The following is a 21,980-nucleotide window of genomic DNA, read 5'->3' on the forward strand; positions in this document are numbered from 1 at the left end:
AACATATACCTTAATCCTAACAACTTCACTTTCTTCACACTTTCCTCTCAAATTCATATACATCCTCTCTCTCAAATTCTCACACATCCCCTCTTCAATCAAACACAGACCTCCTATAATGACTTCCTTCTTTCATTACTTCAAGCTTCCATTTCTTTTCAAAATCTGAAAAAAAGTATTCCACTTCTATAATCTAAAATATTTTAATATTAATTTTTAACACCAATTAAAAAATAAATAAATTCATAACATGAATAAAAAAAATCCATTACATATGATAAAACAAATTATTACAAGAGTTATCAATACCGACTCTTACGTTCCTTACATTATTCCTTACATTAAAATACATGATCTTGTGTCAGTAATACATGTCACACCAATATTAAAGAATAATATACATCATTGTTTGTGTTTGGATTAAAGAATGAAAGTTTGAGGATTAATTTGATTTGAAGAGAGTAAAATGGAAAATATAAAGAAAATGGGTGTGTGGATGAATATTTATTAAAGTTTGTGATGCTTGTGAGAGTATTACATATAAAATTATAAATTTATCCTTATTATTAAAAAATATAATAAAAAGTATTAGGTCTTTTTGTCTAAATTTTTTTGATGAATTAAAGTTATTAGTAGTATAATTTGATATAGTTGAATAATTAATTTTAGAAAAATATGAGTTACTTGACAAAAAATAATTTACATGTAAAATTTTGTATATATATGTAAAAATTGTAAATTGTTATATAGAAATAAATAATTTAAATATTCATAAATTTAAAAAATCCTTTTATATTAAATATAAATGATATTATTATATTTATAATAATAATAATTTTATATAATTTGTTTATTATAAATAACAATATATTTTTATATTAAAATTTTATTTTATTTTATTATAATTATTTTATTTTATTAAAATATTTGTGTTAGTTAAATTTAATTAATAACTAATATTTATAATGAAGTCTACTTTTTACTAATGAAAAATGAAAAAAAAAATGTGAAACCCTAAAGTAAAATAAGATAAATTTGGAAAAAAATATGAACTTACTTTATCTTTGGTTCTCTTCATTTTAAGGGGAGAAAAAAATTTACTCTTCACACTTATATCTTCTCATTCTCTTCTCCACAAAACCATGAATCCAAATAAGAGATATACCTTGATATCTTTGCTTGTGAACAATAAATCTATAAAAAAAATAGACCCTTTATTACTATAATCTACATATCCTTAGTAATTATTAGAACTATAAATGTCAACTCTTTATAATAAAATGAAATATAAATTGAGAAAGCAAAAGAAAAATAAAACAAAATTTCAAATATAAATATAAATTTATTACAAAGTGAACTTTAAGCTTAACTCAACCCCATATAACCAACTCATGAGATGAGGTTTGCACCCTCTTATATACAATGAATTGTTCTAATCTCTAGTCGATGTGGGATCTCCAACATACCCTCACGCCAAGAGTGACAACTCGTGCGTGAGATAACATATTATGGATGGTTCGATAACAGCCCGATAGCGGGTGACCTGGTAAGCCCAACAAACATTCGCTAGAAGGATCTTAATATTAATTGTGTCTTTTATAATAATTAGTTGTTTCTCTATAGAGGTAAATAACCTTTATTTTGTTTTGTCTTGTTATGATTCTAGTATTTATTTGATTGATTATTTTTTTCTTTAGCAAAACCTAGAATGAATGTACTGTTTGTATATATTCAGACTATTTGTTTTGATCTCAACATATAATATTAGAGATATTCATTCTCATATAATTTGTCTCCCTTTTACTCTTTTGTTCATCTCTGTTCTATTTTATAATATGGTATCAGAGCCATTTTCGAGCCGGTTTTGTGGGGTTGAGTTAGGCTTAAAGTCCACTTCGTAATATGGTATCAGAACTCTGATTAGAGATCTGGTTGCTACATTTACCCTTGGGTGAAATTGTTGATCCCTTACAAGATTTTTGTTCACCTTACCATGTTAGTTCATCAAATAATCCATCATTGAATAGAGTTTGCTCTCTCGTTAGACGACAAGAGAGACAAATTTTTAGTGATCAATCCAAGACAATAATTGCTACTAGCAAAGGAGGTTATGAAAACAATGCTACCATCTATGGCAGAGGTGGTGGATACGGAAGAGGAAACTATGAAAGAGACTATACTGCCAAAATTTGCAGTCATTGTGGAAAGACAAGGCATACCATTGATACATGTTATAAAGAACATGGTTTTCCACCTCATTTCAAGTTTAGAAATCATAACCATGGTATCAGATTTATTTTCGAGCCGATTTTGTGGGGTTGAGTTAGGCTTAAAGTCCACTTCGTAATAAAGTTAAAGCGAAATATAAATTGAGCTTTTTTTCATTAGCCCTCAATACAAATAGTCAAATGTCAGTCAGAGTCACAACTGATAAAAATTATTTATACATTATAATTTTTGACATCATAAGCCTTTTATTATTCGCTCTGAATTCTAAACTTGTTCTGATTAGTTCAAGTAGCACTATGCAGCCAGGGATTGTGTGAAAGCACACTAGCATTCTTCTCAGTTTCCTTGGTGATCTTTGGGTCCATAAGCTTCCCTTTCAGAAAATTTGAGTACCATTCAGCAGAAAGCTTAGGTTGCCTCCTTAAGTTTGTATCATTCATATCTACGTAATATAGACCATAACTTAATTCATATCCACCCACAATCTCGAATGTATCCATGAAGGACCATACAAAATAACCCTTTACGTTTAATCCACTCCTGTCAATGTGTCGAATAGAAAGGAAAAAGAATAAACAAAAATCAGCTTTTGTAACTCTTGAAAATGAAAATAAAAGTAGAAGTACCTCAGTGCATCAACAATGCTTCCAATGTATGCATGCAAGTAATTCACCCTGGACCAGTCATTTAATGATGAATTATGAGCTGTTTGTTGGCCTGCAAAGCTAAAACGGCTTACCATACAACTACATAGGACAGATGACTGTGCTGAAAAACGCATCAATTATGGAACTTCTGAATGCCAATTGGAAAATTGCCATACCATTTTCTTGTATGAAAATTGGAATATTGCCATAAGTGCTCCTTAGTGAGTCTAACGTCCTTAGGAAAACATTGGGAGTAATTGGCACCTAAACCCATCAGCTGGTTAGTGGATTGTATTATTGCTAAATCTTTAAAAGAAAGGAATACATAGAGAGTGGAATAGCACCATGTTCCTGCTATTACCTCAGGTATAGTTATATCATTTGGAAGATACACTGCAACCAGAAAGAGCAATAATCAGCTGATTCATTTCCACAAAATATAAAATAGCATGTCAATAAGTCCAATTCCATTCATAAGAAGTATCTTGATTCTTAAACTGTAGGATAGTACCTCTCACAATAAAGAAACATTTTTGTTCAGCCTAGATATTGAATTGGTTATGCAATAAAAATGGGTCAGGGAAACAGCTTGTGACATACATTGAAATTTTGCTGCTACATCTTCTAGGCAATCCCTGTTCTCCTTCTGCAGGTTTCCTGGACTGTCCTTAACATAAAGTGAAAAGTAAAAGTTTATTCCTAAGAAATCGATTGAGCCCTTGACCAGATTTGATTCCTTTTGAGTGAAGGAAGGAAGCCTTGAGCCAGCATTCTTTTTCATTATATCTGGGTAATCTCCAAATATAAAGGGATTCATAAAGCTGCACTACAAAACCAACTGTACAATGTATAATTCAAACATTTATTTGTTTGGGAAAACTATGTTGGATTTTACAAAAATCCTTTACTAAAACATTTTGAAATGATGCTCCTTTGCAATCCCAAGATGCAAATTTATTGATGTCAACAATGGCTAGATTGTTACTTACCACCCGATGGAGAAGTCTTGGACCCTCTGAACGGCCATTATATCTTCAGTAGAATTTGTTTGAGGAAGAAAACCAAGAAGAAGGAGATTAAACCCAATTAATCCATGCTGCATGCCCTGCATCCAGAAAAAGAATGGTTTATTGAATAAATTAAACTATCTTATCACCATTACCAAAAATCATCATCATGATCATCATCATGATCATCACCATGATCATCACCTTACATTGATTATGGTTTAAAATGCAAATAGAAGGCCAAATGAATGACACAGTAGAGTGGCTAGAATGGGGCATTTGATACATAATTTTTACCTGGTATTTCTCCCTATATACCCTAGCAGCTGAACCGTGTGCTAACAACATATGATGGGCAGCCAAATATGGCTCAGTTGAGGAATTTCCTCTGGAACAGTTCGTTAAAGGGGAAGGAGAACACCTCTGAGGTTGCATGACTCCTAAATCATAGCCCAGTACTACATTCACATTGGCCTCATTCAGAGTAGTCCAATACTTAACTCTGTCTCCAAATTCTCTAAAGCACACTTCTGCATATTTTGTGAAGTCTTTCCTACAAACATACATATATAAATATGTTATACCATTTCTCATTTCATGCCAGATTTAATTTACACAATCTCTATCTAGGACAAGACTGTAACACAACTAGAGACTTGAAGTTTGAGAACCATACACAACTCTTCGACTAACCCATCCTCCATATTCATCCTCAAGTGCTTGTGGTAGGTCGAAATGGTTTAATGTAACATGTGCTTCTATTCCTACGTTAAAAGAAATCATAGAACAAAAATATATTTATTAGATAACTTGGAAGAACCTCTTACGTGTTAATCAAATCTAAGAGGAAAATCTAGTCTTCAGAAGAACCATTGCTGATCAATTCATTAATAAGGTTGCTGTAAAACAGTAGTCCCTTGGGATTCACTGGTCCTCTTCCATCTGGTAATGGTAATACACTCAAACAAGGTCAGAACATGGAAATAATGTTTGATGCAGGAAACGATATTCAATTGGACTCAGAGACTCATTGCCCTTAAATTAAACCAATTGCGTGTATCTAATACAATTTACTTTTTCACATTTTATTTTAGACATTAGTATAAGAGTACCCCTGACAGCAGTTTAATGAACACCTGGAATAAGCCTTGACCATGATATGGAAAATCTGTAGCCTTCTAAGCCCATGTTGGCCATGAGCTTAACATCTTCCTGCAGGAGAATCAGAGTAGGATATTAGCTCAAAACAAACTATAAAGTCTTTTTAGTTGAACAAGAATTTAAAGCAAGTGGTGCATGTAAGATGCATATATACAACAATTTCTTTTGGTTCTTTATGCATACACTTGCACTCCAGGGTCACTGACCTTATATTTGTGATAATGATCACATGCAACATCACCATCACCTGCATACATTTTCCCTGAACATAATTTTGCATTAAATTTGTATGAAGAAAATAATAGCAATAAACCTTAAAAAAATATATTTAATAAAGAAATGAAGCATGTTGTAACTAGTATATATGAGAATACTGAGTAGAGGGCAGTACCATTTCCAGAATGAGAGAAAGTGTCCCATGTGCTTGGCTTCCTGCCATCTTCATTTGCTGCACCTTCAATCTTTCACATCACGCCAATTACAAATTCATAACATATCAACAAATTCAGCAAAGAATCACAAGAAGAGTATAAAATGACTCTGATACTATATTAAAAAATTGACTTAACACAATTTCATAAAATCAACTTATAAGATGATGTTTGTGTGAGATACTTTAAGTTTGTCTCCACTTATAAATACTTTAATCTCTAATTATTGTAGGATATAAAAAGAGGGGAAGGCAAGAGAAGAACCTGATAAGCTGAGGTTGATGCACCAAATACAAAATCAGGAGGGAACTGGTCTCTGCTCAAGGCATGAGCACAATGGTGTACTATGAGAAGTACTAATTCTATAACTGCTAAAACCTTCATCATCAACCTCTTCTCTCCATGCTTTTCTTCTTACTGCATCTCTCTTCTCTTTTTATGTTTTGACCATGAAACACAAATGATAAGGATATTGCTTTCTTGGGATTCAGCTTTTTATCTCTTTTAATTTGATTTATTCTCATTCTTTTGAGTTTGGTCAAAGCTCATATGTCAATTCACCTATATAACTATTTTCTTTATGTATGTGAAATTACGCTTGCTTGACACGTGTAGATTAGATCTTATCTTGAAAAAATAAGTTCGAATTATTTTATATTTCAACAGCTAAAAATAGAAAAAAAAATGTAGGTCTTCGAAAGAGGACGTTAAAAAATTATAAATTAATGTCTTTAACTTATCAAATAACATTTTTAAAAAAATAATATATATTGATAATATTTTTTTATCTTAAAATTTGTATCAGTTTATGAAATGACAAGAATAATTTTTTTTATAACATCATTTATAAATTATATATTGAAACATTACTGTTAAAAAATATATATACTAATACAATTTATTTCATTCTCAAGAGATTCTTTTAGCAATTGTCATTTCAGATGTAACATTGATATTTTATCATGGAGAAGACAGTACTGTAGGCATCCGATAATTTTGAAACAGCTTTTAATAATTAAAGTTGCTCTGAACTGATTTTTCGTCAAATGGTGTATTACCTTACGAAACACAAATTTCATTTTTATTTAATTAAATAATTTTTAAGGAAACACATTTGATTTGATTGTCTTTACTCATTAATATTTTTATTTATTGTTTATTTGTTTGACATGAGAATGTTTGACTGTATTCAATAACTTAAACCTTTAGTTTAATGGACAACCTAAACATAAAATAATTCAATACCTGTCATCGTCCATTATCTCAGAGACATCAATTTCAAATAAAATAAACATAAAAATGCATTTTATAATCTTTGATACATTTTTCTCAATTAAAAATACATTATACATTGCACAATTTAAAAATTATTCTAAATTATGTAATCTGAAATGCATTCTAGATTAGGCTTTATGAATTATATGATTTAGAATAGGCTTTTGAATTTAATAGTTTAAATTAAAAAAATTCAACTTTTTTTTTCTTCGGATTGCTCGATGAATAATGTTATCTTAGATTAAACAATCTAGAAATATTATAGATTCGTCAATCTGAGATGTTTTCAAAGAGAAAAGAGCATAAAACATGAGAATACATGACATAACTCATCTTAAAAACATTAATGAGACATCCTACATCAATGACACAAACTAAGCAACAACATCAATGACATAAACTAAGGAAGAGAACATATTGTATGTTACATGTGACATCAATGATATCATAACGTAAATCTTTAATATGGACATTATTATTTTTAACTATGGAAATTCTTCTTTTTTAACTACTTTTAGAGTGTACAAAAATCCGTAATATTTTACTATTTGGATAAAAAAAAATTAAACTCAATTAATTATCTATGACAACTAAATTAATTATGATAAAATTATAAAAATAATTTATTTTATAATTATTTTTTATAAATATTTTTTTAAAAATTTAATAATATTTTTAATTTTTGATAATTATTATAAATATTATTTTTCATTATCATGAGAAAATGGTGTGACAAATTATTGTAAGGGTATATGTATTTTCAATTAATAAAGAGGATTTCTTTTCCCAATCATTTTGTAGCCATTTTAAATGTACACATTTTTTTAATATTACCCTTATCATATAATCCATTTTATTAACTTTATTGTTTATAAAACTACATATAATAAATAATAATTATCCTCAAACACTTTTTACTATAATTTTTATTTAAATGATTATTATAGTATTTAAATTTTTAATTATATTTATCTATAAAATTAATAAGAAGATTGTCCTTTTTAATTACAAAAGGAATAAGAGAAATACACTTAACAAATTCCTATAACATTAATACAAGAAAAAAAGCTTAAGTCAAGTACTAATTAGTGATGAACAATTTCTAAATTTTTAATAAAAATTTATTTAATTGTAAAATCGTTAATGAATCATGATTTCTATTGTTTTAAAGACCGGAAGTAGTATTTTAAAATTAGACTTATTTCTATGTGTAACTATTTAAAAAAAATGTATTTATTTATGTAATTTTCATTTAAAAATTTATTGACATTGGTAGTAATATTTTTTATTAAATATTAATACATTTTAGAGATTAAAATTTGTGAGGAAATATGTGGATGAAGTTTCTTTAGAATTATTTATGACAGTTAAAAGCAGTGAGTTGGATAAAGGATTTTTTAAGATTTAGGGTGTGTTTGGATCCAGGGGTGCTACTGTTGTCGACGACGGAAGTCACAACAGCACCCCATTTGGTTCCATGGTTTGCAGCGGGTGAGAGTGCAGCGAAAGAGAAAGTTGAGCGAATTTGGTTTCTTCTGAAAGGTGAAGAGAAAGTGTCACTGTGCATTGGAAGTGCCAAATCATCACGACCCATTTCCAATCTTGCCCTCACTTTTTTGCTTTTTTGTTGCTGGATTCAAGAAGCACATGCCTCTGCATGCATGCCAAGTGAACAGCAAGATGCGAAGTGCACAGCAAGAGATTCCTGACTTGGTTCAGGAATCTATTGACCACCTTAAAGTTTGAGACCTCATGAATGAAGTGGGTGAGAGGTAGGTGTGTGAGGTTCCTGGTTTTTCTTTATAAACGTTGCTTCTGAGTGAAACAATTCACAGATAAGCGAAGAGCAGAGCGAAGCATAGAGTGTGTAGTTGGAGAGATTCGTAAGTGATTGTGTGTGTTAGGGGCTTCATTAACGTAGAGGTTATTCATCTGAAAGTGGTGTGTTCATCTCTGGGTTCATCTGTGCCTTCATTTGGTTCATCTGTGGGTTCATCTGAGGTGAGTTCATATGTTTCATTCAACGGTTAATCGATTATGGGTCAAATATCACAGGCAAAATAATCGATTATGGTGGAATCTGCAAATTTTTCGAGGGATAATCGATTATGTATAGTGTGTAAAATGGGTGATAATCGATTATCTGTTTGGGATAATCGATTATGGTCTTTTTTAGCCTATCAGCATAATCGATTATGCTTTGATAATCGATTATGTGATGTGTGTGAAACGGGACATAATCGATTATGTGTTTGGGATAATCGATTATGGTCTTTTTAGCCTATCAACATAATCGATTATGCATTGATAATCGATTATCCTCTCTGTGTAAGTGATGCCATAATCGATTATGTTCTTGAATTTTTGAAATAAAATTGTTTGTTAATTTATTTGTTTTCTGGTATTTTCAGGTGTGTTGATCTTCCTATAAGGCATCCTATTGCTGTTGTTGAGTGCTTATCTTCAGGTTTTAATTTTTTTTTATGTAAAATTATTTTATTTAATTTGTGTTTTATATTTATGATTATGGTTTTGTAATATAATTTGTTTAGAATTTATTTTAGTTTATTATGTTAAGGCTGTTGTTGTAATATAATTTTTTTAGAGTTTAGTTTAGTTAATTATGTTAAGTTGTTACTAGATAGTTAATTAAATATGTTAAGGAGTTTAGTTAATTAAATTAATTTTTTCAGTTGATTTATTGTTTTAATTTTTGTAGATAGTTATTAATTTTTTAACATTTAAGAAAAAAATTTATTTCTATCAAATGAATTATTTAGAGAATGTATACAGAAATTTGTAAATTTTATGTTTTTTATTATATTAAACATAAATTATTAATGTTATAATTAAATCAAACAAAAAAAGTTGTTGTCATTAAAGAAAAGTGAAAAATTTAAGATAAATATTGTTAATAAGAGAATAGATATTGTATAATAATAAATATACAAAGTTAATAAATATTGTATAAGAAAACTGAAATATTGTATAATAATAAATATACAAAGTTAATTTTATTTAACATTTAATTTAATTGTTTATAAGAGAATAGATAATTTTTTTAAATGTATATTTGTAGTCTGGTTAATTTTTTTTTAATTGGACATAAATTATTAATGTTATTAGTTGAAAAGATTAAAAAAAATGTTTTTGTAATTTTTGTTTTAAGATTTAATTGTTATAAGAAAAAAATAAATGTATTTAAAATGAATATTTTTAGAAGTGGAATAATGTCAAATGTGTAATTTGTAGGTTTCTTAAAAAGTAGTTAATAATCTGTAGTTAATATTATTTTAGATTGTACATAAATTATTAGAAAGATAAAAATAAATGTATTTAAAATGAATATTTGTACAAGTGGAAATAGAAATTTTTAATTTGTAGGTTTTTTAAAAAGTAATTGATATTTTAGAAGTGCTATTTTTAATTGATATTTTAATTATAAATGTAGAAAATAATTATTTATTCCAAAATGAATTGTTTATGAAACAGATATAATTTTTTTTTTTTTTTACAGAATGGAATTAAAATTTTAAAAATATTTTGATAGGGTTTTTATTTTTGTAGATTAAACATAATTTATTAATGTTATAATAGAAAACATTATAAAAATGTTGTATTAATTAAAAAAACAGTAAAAATTTAAAGTAGAAATATCATTTTGAGGTTTTTTTTTTTATTTGTATTTGACATAAATTATTGGTGTTAGAATTAAATGTTAAAAAAAAATGTTATACTAATTTAAAAAGTAAAAAAAAGTTTATTTTAGATTGATAATAAATTATTGCAAAGAAAATTAGAAGTAGAAATAGAAATTTTAGGTTTTTATTTTATTTTATTTGTTTATATTTATTTGTTGTTTGATTAAATAATGTTATTGAATGATATAGTAATTTTGATTAATTTTTTTATTAAAATTAATTAAAAGTACGTTTTAGGGTAACTGTATTGGTGTACTTTTACACCGATACGGTAACCGCGTTCGGTATGAATTCGGAAAGAAATTATGACGAGGCAGAGATGGTACACTTTGAGGAAACAGTTGCAATTTATGACGATCTTGTTGCGGCGAACATGAACTTAATTTCACAAATCGAAGAACAAATAAAAAAAAATAATGAAGGTGCATCAGTCATGATTCTTTGTATGATTGCCTTTGGATTGAAATTGTTACGCACAATGCCTACTACAAGCAACTGTATCAGTGACTCCCAACCACAAAAAGAGCGTCGCAGACAAGAATTGATGGAGTACTTGGTTCACACTGAACAGTCTCGTCACATTATTCGCATGGGACCAGAAGCTTTCATTAAATTATGTGAACGAATACGGGGAACTGGACTTGTTAAAGATGCATATCGATCAACCGTGGAAGAACAAGTAGCGAAATTTCTTCACATTATTGGGCATAATGTGAAGAATCGAAGTGTGTCATTCTTTTTCCATCGGTCTGGAGAAACAGTTTCCCGTCACTTTCATAATGTTTTGAGTGCCATTTTAAGGTTGGAGGGGGAATTTTTAATTCAACCAAATGGAACGGTTGTAGAACCACACATCCTTAACAACAGTCGATTTTTCCCCTACTTTAAGGTTTGTTGATAAAAACATTACTTCAAATTATGTGTAATGTCTTCTTTAGGTTGTGGTTAATTAAAGTTATGAATTTTTGTTTACATTAGGATTGTTTAGGGGCCATAGATGGGAGTCATGTACGTGCTAAGGTTGCACGTGCTGATGCGCCTCGTTTTCGAGGGAGAAAAGATTGGCCAACCCAAAACATATTTGCAGCCTGTGACTTTGACATGAAGTTCACATATGTCTTAGCCGGTTGGGAAGGAACTGCCTCCGATTCAAGGATATTGAAAGATGCTTTGGTACGAGGCGATCCTTTGGTTATTCCAGAAGGTTAGTTATAGGGGATTGGGTGTGCAGAAAAATTAAAAGGTTTTAGTAATATATACTAACCCAGTTTTCCACAATCTTTGTAGGAAAATACTATCTTGGTGATGCAGGTTTTATGTTAAAACGAAATGTAATAACACCTTATCGCGGGGTCAGATACCATTTGAAAGAATATTCGCGAAGAGGACCACAAAATGCAAAAGAGTTGTTTAATCATCGACATTCATCACTTAGGAATGTTATTGAGAGAACCTTTGGGGTGCTTAAAAAACGTTTTCCAATTATAGCCAGTGGGACTGAGCCACATTATGATGTGGATACCATGACAAAAATTGTTTTAGCTTGTTGTATTCTGCATAACTTTCTACGCGGGGTCGACAATGATCAGTCTCTGCTTGAAGAAGTAGATAATGAATTGTTAGAACAAGATGTCCAACCAAGCACCACCCATGCTCGTGAACATGATTACAGGATAGGGTGTGATATTAGGGATGATATAGCAAACGAAATGTGGCAAGATTATGTAAACAATTAATTTAATGAAATAATTTATTTTCTACCATTTTTCAATGTTTGTCATCCTAACTTTATTTAAGTAAATTAGATGGATCGCAGAAAAAATGTGGCTTCAAATTCATCAGGTTCTTATCGAGAGTTCACCAAGTGGACGGCGGAGATGGACCTAATTTTGCTCAATGCAATGATTGACGAGGTACGAAAAGGGTATAGAATTGATGGTAGCTGGACCACTCAAGGATACACTAACATAGTTATGGCTTTAAATGAGGCTGGTTTATCGGGTCTTAAGAAAAATAATGTGAAGAACCGGCAGAAAAGCCTGAAGGACAGGTGGAGGGAAATCCATGATTTGTTTGGTGGATTGAGTGGTTTCGCATGGAACCAGACCACTAAACTTTTTGAAGCCGAGGACGAAGTTTGGAGTGAGCTGATTAAGGTACAATGATAAGTACTTTTTTACGTAAGATGAACATTTAACTTCACATGTCGAATGATATACTAATATGTGAGATGTATGTAGGCCAAACCATCTGCGGCAAAATGGCGTTTCACTCCCATTCGCCATTATGACCTCATGGAGGAGTTGTGGTCTAATGATAGAGCCACGGGAAGTCGGGTGAGGACAGCCCGTGACATGAATTCACCTCCTGACATGACCAATTTCAATGTCAACCTTGGGGAGAATAATATGGATTATATCCCCGAACCACCGAACTTTGAGGAGGCAGATGACTACGTCCCACGATCACCAGCTGCTGAATTCCAATCTGATGACACTCCTTCAGACACACCATCAAACACTCCTTCTATGCCGTCTGCTGGCTCTGCGGGCACATCCTCATCCCGAGGATCAAAGAGAAAAGGCCCCACTATGTACGGCATTGATGAACAATTTGCAATGTTGAATACTAATCTTCAACAATGCGTGTCATCAATGAAGGATGGAAATGAAAATGCCTCTCAGTTGGTTAATATTGCTCGTGCACAGGCAACGGCAGCTCAAGATATAGCTGCCGAAATTAGACGAAGAAACGACCTATATGCTGAGCATGTACACCACCATCGACGCCATGCCTCGTACCAGTACTCAGAGTCTGATATTTGGACAATGCTCGTGGAGCTAAACATTCAAGATGAACAACTCATGGATCAATGCTATGAGTTTTTATGTGACCATCCCCGAAGAGTTAAGCAACTATTTGGGATGTCATATGAGCGTCGAATGACAAAATTGTTTGGCTTTATGACTAGGCATTGATGTCATATCTCTGCGTGGGGTTACCTTTAATTATTATTAATCTAATATTTGACTGTCTTTGTTAGTAGCTGGACATGTAATATTTGACTCTCTTTCTTACTTATTGGGTATGTAATATTTGACTGTCTGTATTAGTTATTGGACATCTAATATTTTGTTTTGTGAACTCCTACTTTCATTTGCAATGTAATATTTTGGTTTTTGTCATTGTTATATTATTGCTTTATGATATTATGTTAACTTCTGTTTAGTTATTTATTGTAGTAATTGCATTATAGATGGCATCATCATCCCACAAACGTAACAGAACCCGTAAGGGTAAATCTCCAGCAGAAGATGTTGACGTTCCTCCTCCACCAACGAGGATTCCAGAAGTTCTTGATTATTCAAGATACTTCAGTACCAGGCGTCAAATGGTGGTTTTTGAAAAGAACTTTCACGCAAGACCAGTATTACCACCAAAAGTGATGCATACTCCATTTTTTGCTGGTCCAGGATTTCAATTCCAAAATCTTCTGAATTGGCAAGGTTTACAACCTTTCCTCAGAATTAATCTTCCGTATTATGAGGATTTGGTAAGGGTTTTTTATACAAATGCAAAATTCACACCTGCTGGTCACCTTGCCATTGAGATTTGCGGCAAAATGATACACATCAAAGAAGTGGATTGGATGACCATTGCTCATCTACAATATGACGGTCTTAAGTTAACCCCCGGGACGATCCCTGAGGAAGTTAATTTTGATCGAGCACTAGCACTATCCACCATGATTCGTGAAGATGTTGAAGGTCAAAATCTGAAAAATGTCGGTAGTCTGAACATGAATGACCGACTGTTGCATTACACATGGGTGCATATCTTGTGCCCTCGAGGAAGCAATTATGCACAACTGCTGAATGAAGATATTTTCATGATGTGGTTAATCAAGAATAATGTACGCATTAATTGGCCTCATTACATAATGCAATAGATCATCAAATGCCGGGATAACAAGATGCCTCTCCCATATGCAAATTTGATAACGAGGATCTTGCAGGTGTATGGCTTTGACTTGTCCAATGAACAAGCAACAATGCTAGGCTGGAATCATTACTTTGGGAAAAAAAGTATGACAAAATTAAATATATTCCAGGTCAATGGCATATGGCAACTTGGTAGACCACAACATGCAAACGAAGAAGATGATGAAGAGGATGAATTGCCACCACAAGATGATGAAGGTGGTCAACCTGAGGAGGAAAACCCCACTCAAAGGGAATTGTTAAATCAGATTTTGTCCGGCATGGAAAGAATGAATACCCGATTGGACAGAATGGAGGTTACTCTGGCTGACATTCGACGTCATCAAGGCCATTGAGTGTGTTATTATTATGTTATTGTCATTGTTATTTTTATTTCTAAGTTTCATGTTGAACATTGATGAATTGTATTTGTTATTTTTGACGTTGACATTGTTATTGTTAAGGTTTTATGCTACTTTTCATGCTACTTATTTACATAATCATATTGTTTTTAATGCAACTTTTTTACCATCTTATTACTTCGACAGCATTGGTTAAGTGTCATTAATGTCTACGTATCACAACACGTCGTCATCTAGTTGTACTGGTTGTAGTGTGCAAAAACGTGGTACTTTTACCCATGCTACTGGGACCACAAGTGCCTTCGTTGATCCTATTTGTCATTGTGGACAATTTGCTGTTTTGAGAATAGCGACAACACAAAAAAATGCTGGGAAAAAATTTTGGGGTTGTCCCAACTACAAGGTAAAATTTATTCAATTAGGTTTCAAACAAACTTAAGAATGTTATTTTAAACTTATTCATTGTTCAATTTTATTGTTTTCTTCAAAACAGATTAGAAGTGGCATGGTTCTAGGCTGTAATTTTTTCAAATGGTGCATTGAAGACGTTGCCGATGAAAAAGATGAAATTATTATCATACAACGGAATAAGATATGTCTTCTAGAAAACCGTTTGAAGATCTCCACAAGAAGGATTCAAATGTTATTACTAGGAATGTCTTTTCTTTTTCTAATTAACATTATTATGTTCTTCATGTAATGACTTTACATTATATATTTTGACACCTACTTAATTTTCATGTTATATTCCAAATTTCTATTTTTTTTCAATATATTTATTTTGCTATTCATAATAATGAAAATTATTATTAAAATTAATTTTATATATATTTGTATATATATAACATAACATAATTTATAAAATCATTTATAATATTAAAATTATGTAAATAAATTAACTTAAATAAAAAAAAATTCTTAATTAATAAAATGTTAAATAATATAATTATACTTTAATTTAAAATTATAATTAACTAAAATATGAAATAGGATTAATCATTATTTATTCTTTTTTATATAAAGGGTAAAATTGTAATCTTACAAATTTTACTATTCAAAATATATTAAAATACTCTCACAACTATCACACCATTCACAATTTCCAATAAACTTTCTTCACACATCCACTCTAACATACCCCAATCCAAACAACCTCAACTTTCTTCACACTTTCTTCACACTTCCACTCCCACTCACCCTCAACTTTCCACTCCCCCACACCCCCTAATCCAAACACACCCTTAAATAACTCGTACGAAAAAACTACCAGAAAACACTAGACCAGTTGGTAAATAATTAGATAGAATATTGATAACATTTTTATATTTTATTATATATTTAAAAAAGAGTATACTTTTTAGGATACTCTGTGGATTTTTTTAAGGTGTTTGAATATATTTAAGGAAAATAATCATATCATTGAGGACCAGACCATACAAATCTCACTATCAAAACAGACAAAAAGAAATAATTTATGTACCCGTCAAACACCTTTTTGAAAATCAACTATTAAACCAATATTATATTAAAAGATTTTTTCAATAGAAGCACAAATTAATATTTTATGTAAAAAGTTACCCAATATCAACCATCAATTTAAAATGTCACCTCATTCAATATATTATTATTTTATGTAGTTTAAAATGTATTCAATAAGAATTAAACAACTTAGTTTAATTAAAAAACAAAATTTTAATGTAAAATAAAATTCTGAAATGATAACTATATAAGGTCTTTCTGAAGAATAAAAATACTTAACCATAATATAATACATATAAATTTTGTCAAAAATCACTTTTTTCTTTATTTTTACGCCTTTAATAAATTTAGTTGTACTGTTCTTGTTTTAAAAATCATTTTAGTCTTTCAAGAGAAGAATAAAATGAAAATAGTAATAAAGATAATTTTTTATTAAACACTCTAGAACATACAACATACTCTAGACTCAGAGGTGCCGTAGTGAGCACGTCCCTCCAAACATACGCATTAAGCCATGAATTTGGCAAACCATTTTTTATACTTTTAAACCCACGTGACACCACTACCATCTATGCTAGTCAAAGTGGTGGCCAACTTTGTAAATTCCGTAAGTGCTTTTGGACTCATAGGTATGTAAGAACTTCCACAAAACTCTGAACCATAAACATTGAATCCAAAGAAGAAAGCAGCAACACAAGAAGTGTGTTTGGTTGTCAACAAACTAACACATTGCAAAGGGCATAAAGAAGAAGAGCATAGAGACTATGGACTTGATTTTGAAAGTTTTTGCAGTTATAGAATTAGTATTGTTGATGGTCCACCCCAGTGCTCATGCCCTGAGCAGAGATGAGTTCCCTCCTGACTTTGTCTTTGGTGCATCAGCTTCAGCTTATCAGGTTCTTCTATTCTCCTCTTATAGTACTATAATACTTCATTGTTCTTGTCTTCTCATTCTGTTGCTCATTTTGTATTCATATGTTATGAATTTGTAATTGGGGTGGTTTGATAGGTTGAAGGTGCAGCAAATGAAGATGGCAGGAAGCCAAGCATATGGGACACCTTCTCCCATTCTGGAAATGGTATTACCCTATACTCTCACTCACATGTATAAAATGCTTCATTTCTTTTGAAATCAGGTCTATTTTTAAGGTTTAATGTTACTATTTTGATCAGAAATATTCATCAGAAAAAATTATGTTTTCAGGGGATATGTATGATGGTGATGGAGATGTTGCATGTGACCAATATCACAAATATAAGGTCAGTGATCCTGGAGTATATCTAGAGAGAACCAAAAAAAACTGTTGAATATATACATATATGTACAACATGAATTATATTCACCACTGCTCTATATTCATGTTGTTCACCCGAAAAGACTTTGTAGTTTGTTCTGAGTGAATAGCATACCTTGAGTTCCTGCAGGAAGATGTTCAGCTCATGGCCAACATGGGTTTAGAAGCCTACAGATTTTCCATATCATGGTCAAGGCTTATTCCAGGTGAGATCGTCAAACTTTTGTCAGGGATATTCTTAAATCAATTTCTAAAATAAGTCGTCAAAAGCAATTTGTGTAGATACACATACTTGCTTTAGGGGCAATGAATTTCTGACTCCAGTTGAATATACTTGCCATGATCAAACTGTTATTCCATACTGTTCTGACCATCTTATTACCATTTATTACAAGAAGGGAGAGGACAAGTGAATCCTAAGGGACTACAGTATTACAACAACTTTATTAATGAATTGATAAGCCATGGTTCGTACAAAAACAAGATTTTTCTCCTAAAGTTTGATTAAACACCTAAGAGGGGATCTTCCCGGTTATCTGATGAACATTTACTTTTTTTTTTCATAATGTAGGAATTGAAGCACATGTTACATTAAACCATTGGGACCTACCACAAGCACTTGAGGATGAATATGGAGGATGGGTTAGCCGAAGAGTTGTGTATGGTTCCCCAACTTCAAGTCTCTAGTTGTGTTCCATTGTTGTCCTAGATAGAGAATGTGCAAAATACATCTATCATGAAATTGAGAAATGGCTTTTATTGTGATTGACACATTTATAAATTATATACATGTTTGTAGGAAAGACTTCACAGCATATGCAGATGTGTGTTTTAGAGAATTTGGAGACAGAGTTAGGTATTGGACTACATTGAATGAGGGCAACGTGCATGCGGCATTTGGCTATGATGTAGGACTCTTGCCACCTCAGAGGTGCTCTTTCCCTATAGCTAACTGTTCCAGAGGAAATTCCTCAACTGAGCCATATTTGGTTGGCCATCATATGTTGTTAGCACATGCTTCAGCTGCTAGGGTATATAGGAAGAAATATCAGGTAAAAATAATGTAACAACTGTTCCACTCCACTGTCATTCAAAGGGCCTTCTATTTGCATTTTGAACCATAGTCTTGCAGGACAGAGTTAAACGTGATCACCATGACGGTGTCATTTCGAAATGGTGATAATCATCATATAATTAGTTCGGAAAACAATCTCTTTTGATTGCAGGGCTTGCAGCGTGGCTTAATTGGGTTTAATCTCCTTGCATTTGGTCTTCTTCCACGAACAAATTCTACTGAAGATGTAAATGCCACTCAAAGGTTCCAAGACTTCTTCATTGGGTGGTAAGTAACAATCTGTGCATGGTATTTCTTTCTAATGCCTCAAATAAATTAACTGTAAAGTGAAGAAACAATATTTATATACCTTTGACATATGCCTTCATATAAGATTTTTTTAATACTTGAGCATGACAATACACACACCATGCAAGTTAGTTAAATAATAAAGAATGTGTTCTGACTGTGATTCAATTCGTAACCTCTTTGTTTGTTTCCACTTCAAGAACACAGAATTGTTAGGTTTATCACATCTAAGGTATTATAAAAATCCAATATAATTTTCTCATGCGAATAAATGCACAGCTTTCAGTTATACATTAGTTGATACAATGGGCTTTTGTCTTCGATTTGTAAGTGCAGGTTTATGAATCCCTTTACGTTTGGAGATTATCCTGATATAATGAAGAAGAATGCTGGTTCAAGGCTTCCTTCCTTCACTCAGAAGGAATCAAATCTGGTTAGGGGCTCAATCGACTTCGTAGGAATAAACTTTTACTACTCATTTTATGTCTCGAACAGTCCTAGCAGCCTGCTGATGCACAATAGAGACTACCTAGCAGACATATCTGCTGAAATTGAAAGTATGTCATATGCTGTTTCAGTGACCTATTTTTGTTGCATAAATTCTATATTGAGGTTCAACAAGTTACTTACATACAAATGTTTCTGCATTATCAGAGGTCTAGTCCTTAATTGTATGAATCAATGTACTTATAAATGGAATTGGACTTATTTACATGCTATTTTAATTTTTTCAGACTGTAGCATTGAATGAGTCGTGTTCCAGTATTTTCATGCTTGACAGTTGATCTTAGAATTTTTGTTGTTTTTTGCTTCTTAAATTTTTGCTAATACATTTTAAAGACCTTCCTGTGCTCCCTTGACACTTCCTGGTGGAATTTCTTCCGTATGCAATCTTTGTGCTCTCAAACATTAACTGTCACAAATGGATCAGATTCACAATTTCATTTTCATTTCTTACCTCTCTGTTCAAGTCTTCCCCTAAACTACCATAATCCACACCATCAAAGGTTAATAAATCCTGTGTAAAATGTAATACTACTTCCTGTTATTGCATGTTTAGTTAGTAGATGAAATCAGTCTGTGATGTCATCCATGTTCCTCCAATTTTTTGGAAGTCAAATCACTAATTAATGCTCTTTCTGGTTGTAGGAATGTATACGAATGATTCATCTACCAATGTGGTAACATAGCAACAACATTGTGCTATTCTTGTCTATGTATTTGTATATTCTTTTATGGATGTAGCTTCAATACTTTCCACTAACCCGCCAATTTGTTTAGGTTCCAATTACTCCAGGAGTTTTCCTAGGGTTCTTAGACTCACTAAGGGATGCATATGGCAATGTTCCCATTTACATACACGAAAATGGTATGAAATTTTCGAATTCATGACATGCTCTGTGCATATCTCCTTTGGAATTAGAAAGTTCCATGTTTCTTTTATCAACATATTCAGCTGTCCCATTATGTAGTTGTATGGTATATATGGTAAGCCATTTTATATCTGCAGGCCAGGAAACACCTCATAATTCATCATTAGACGACTGGCCGAGGGTGAATTACTTGGATGCATACATAAGAAGCTTGGTTGTTGCACTCAGGTACTTCTACTCTCTTTTTCATTTTCAAGTGGAAAAGTTAAAAGGGTGTGCACAATATTTAAAAATAATGGCCAATTGTGTCAGGAAAGCTAACTTTTGTATATTATTCCTCTGTTTTTGACACATTGACAGGAGTGAATTAAATGTGAAAGGCTATTTTGTGTGGTCCTTCTTAGATGCATTCGAGTTATTGGTTGGATATGAATCAAGTTATGGTCTATACTACGTAGATAGGAATGATCCAAACTTAAGGAGGCAACCTAAGATTTCTGCTGAATGGTATTCAAATTTTCTGAAAGGGAAGCTTATGGACACAAAGATCACCAAGGAAACTGAGAAGAATGCCAGTGTGCTTTCACACAACCCCTCACTGCATAGTGCCACGCAAACTAATCAGAACACGTTTGAAATTCAGAGCGAATAAGGTTTATGACATCAAAATCATTTGAAAGTTTTAGATTTTGCTAAATACAGAAATATGGCATACACGAGCAGTGGTCCCCCATACTTAGGGTGGATTATCATTGAATAATGGATGTTATATATTAACTTGAGCTTCGTAGAATTTAATGAGGTTTTACTCATTCTTGTCTAATTGACATTAAGGATATAATATACAAGTTGATGTCTACCGAATTAAGTGAGCTTGCCGGAATATCTTAAAACCAATTGGTATTTAGCGAAGGTTTTTACCAAATATATAAGCCATACTTAAAAAATTGAGACAGACGATAACAATTCTTTTAAAAAGCTTAATCGAAGATTCTTGTAGTCAATACGAACCCATTTCATTTCTCTTTCTCAGATTCAAAAATTTCTTTTGTTGCTTATTGCCTTATTCTATTGTAAAAAACTTATTATATAGGTTTCGCAATTTATTATGCAAACAAATTATCACGTGCTTGCTCCAATTTCAAAAATAATAACAGTTTGACACAGTTCCAACGTCTATATTCAATTAACTATTATTTTCTTTCCCCAGAATCTTAGATCCCTGGATCAGGATCACATGACATGATGATTAAAGGGTCATAAAATAAATAACACTATTTTGTTGAAAGTATAATTTCCTTCAATGTGTTAGTTCTAAATTTTTCTAAGAAAATTATCTGTGACATTTAGTATTATGTCGTAAATACTTATAAACTTAGTTATTTATTATTACTAGGTTTAATAGCCTTTCTTTTCACTATTTAGATAAAAAAATTAATTTCATTCTAATTTAAATGTTTTTAATTTCTTGTGTCAAATTTAAGTTTGACAGATTTTGCTACAATTATATGTAACATTTTTTATTTGTGTCGTGTTAATTTTGCAATTTTGACTCATAACATATCATTACTATAAATTTCATAAAAATGTTATATTAATTTGTTTTAAAAATTAAATTAAATTGACAATATCAAAAACAGTGAAACCAGATGAAAAAAGTATTAATAGAAATACTAT

At 31.4% G+C, this 21,980-nt stretch overlaps 2 protein-coding genes across 11 annotated transcripts; one reads left to right on the top strand and one right to left on the bottom strand.

Moving 5' to 3' along the window:
• Positions 1 to 2,352: 2,352 nt before the first annotated feature.
• LOC137825496 (beta-glucosidase 10) lies at positions 2,353 to 6,015 on the bottom strand. 9 transcript variants are annotated; one of them, XR_016514848.1, is made up of 13 exons: positions 5,740 to 6,015; positions 5,436 to 5,505; positions 5,251 to 5,306; positions 5,020 to 5,095; positions 4,754 to 4,825; positions 4,560 to 4,647; positions 4,181 to 4,436; positions 3,866 to 3,981; positions 3,477 to 3,662; positions 3,238 to 3,269; positions 3,053 to 3,140; positions 2,856 to 2,946; positions 2,353 to 2,769 (listed from the first exon to the last, which is right to left on the bottom strand). XR_016514848.1 is itself a non-coding variant. In XM_068631167.2 (13 exons), the coding sequence occupies exons 1-13, from the start codon at positions 5,860 to 5,862 to the stop codon at positions 2,514 to 2,516; spliced, it is 1,545 nt and encodes a 514-aa protein (XP_068487268.1). In that variant the 5' UTR covers positions 5,863 to 6,015; the 3' UTR covers positions 2,353 to 2,513. The 9 variants fall into 9 exon arrangements, 4 of the variants coding, with proteins under 4 accessions (XP_068487268.1, XP_068487269.1, XP_090150030.1 ...); XR_016514845.1 differs by having other exon boundaries at positions 2,856 to 2,954; positions 3,477 to 3,697; XR_016514846.1 differs by having other exon boundaries at positions 3,477 to 3,702.
• Positions 6,016 to 16,733: 10,718 nt separating this feature from the next.
• On the top strand, positions 16,734 to 21,171 carry LOC137825498 (beta-glucosidase 11). Of its 2 annotated transcripts, none has more exons than XM_068631171.2 (13): positions 16,734 to 17,168; positions 17,282 to 17,351; positions 17,477 to 17,532; positions 17,698 to 17,773; positions 17,963 to 18,034; positions 18,139 to 18,226; positions 18,367 to 18,619; positions 18,794 to 18,909; positions 19,267 to 19,487; positions 20,080 to 20,111; positions 20,212 to 20,299; positions 20,441 to 20,531; positions 20,664 to 21,171. In XM_068631171.2, the coding sequence occupies exons 1-13, from the start codon at positions 17,037 to 17,039 to the stop codon at positions 20,953 to 20,955; spliced, it is 1,587 nt and encodes a 528-aa protein (XP_068487272.2). In that variant the 5' UTR covers positions 16,734 to 17,036; the 3' UTR covers positions 20,956 to 21,171. The 2 variants fall into 2 exon arrangements, with proteins under 2 accessions (XP_068487272.2, XP_068487273.2); XM_068631172.2 differs by having other exon boundaries at positions 16,810 to 17,168; positions 17,966 to 18,034.
• The last annotated feature ends 809 nt before the right edge of the window (positions 21,172 to 21,980 follow it).

This window comes from Phaseolus vulgaris, chromosome 8 (genome assembly GCF_051622355.1).
Source record: "Phaseolus vulgaris cultivar YP4 chromosome 8, ASM5162235v1, whole genome shotgun sequence".
NCBI lineage: Eukaryota > Viridiplantae > Streptophyta > Magnoliopsida > Fabales > Fabaceae > Phaseolus > Phaseolus vulgaris.

Excerpts from the sequence above, each read along its gene's own strand:
- LOC137825496 (XM_068631167.2), bottom strand. The coding sequence starts at position 5,862 with ATGATGAAGGTTTTAGCAGTTATAGAATTAGTACTTCTCATAGTACAC. Across the intron at positions 4,648-4,753 it reads TAATGAATTGATCAGCAATG|GAATAGAAGCACATGTTACA; the intron begins GTTCTTCTGAAG and ends CTTTTAACGTAG. Across the intron at positions 3,141-3,237 it reads ATGATATAACTATACCTGAG|GTGCCAATTACTCCCAATGT; the intron begins GTAATAGCAGGA and ends TGATGGGTTTAG.
- LOC137825498 (XM_068631171.2), top strand. The coding sequence starts at position 17,037 with ATGGACTTGATTTTGAAAGTTTTTGCAGTTATAGAATTAGTATTGTTG. Across the intron at positions 17,352-17,476 it reads CTTCTCCCATTCTGGAAATG|GGGATATGTATGATGGTGAT; the intron begins GTATTACCCTAT and ends TTATGTTTTCAG. Across the intron at positions 20,300-20,440 it reads CATTTACATACACGAAAATG|GCCAGGAAACACCTCATAAT; the intron begins GTATGAAATTTT and ends TTATATCTGCAG.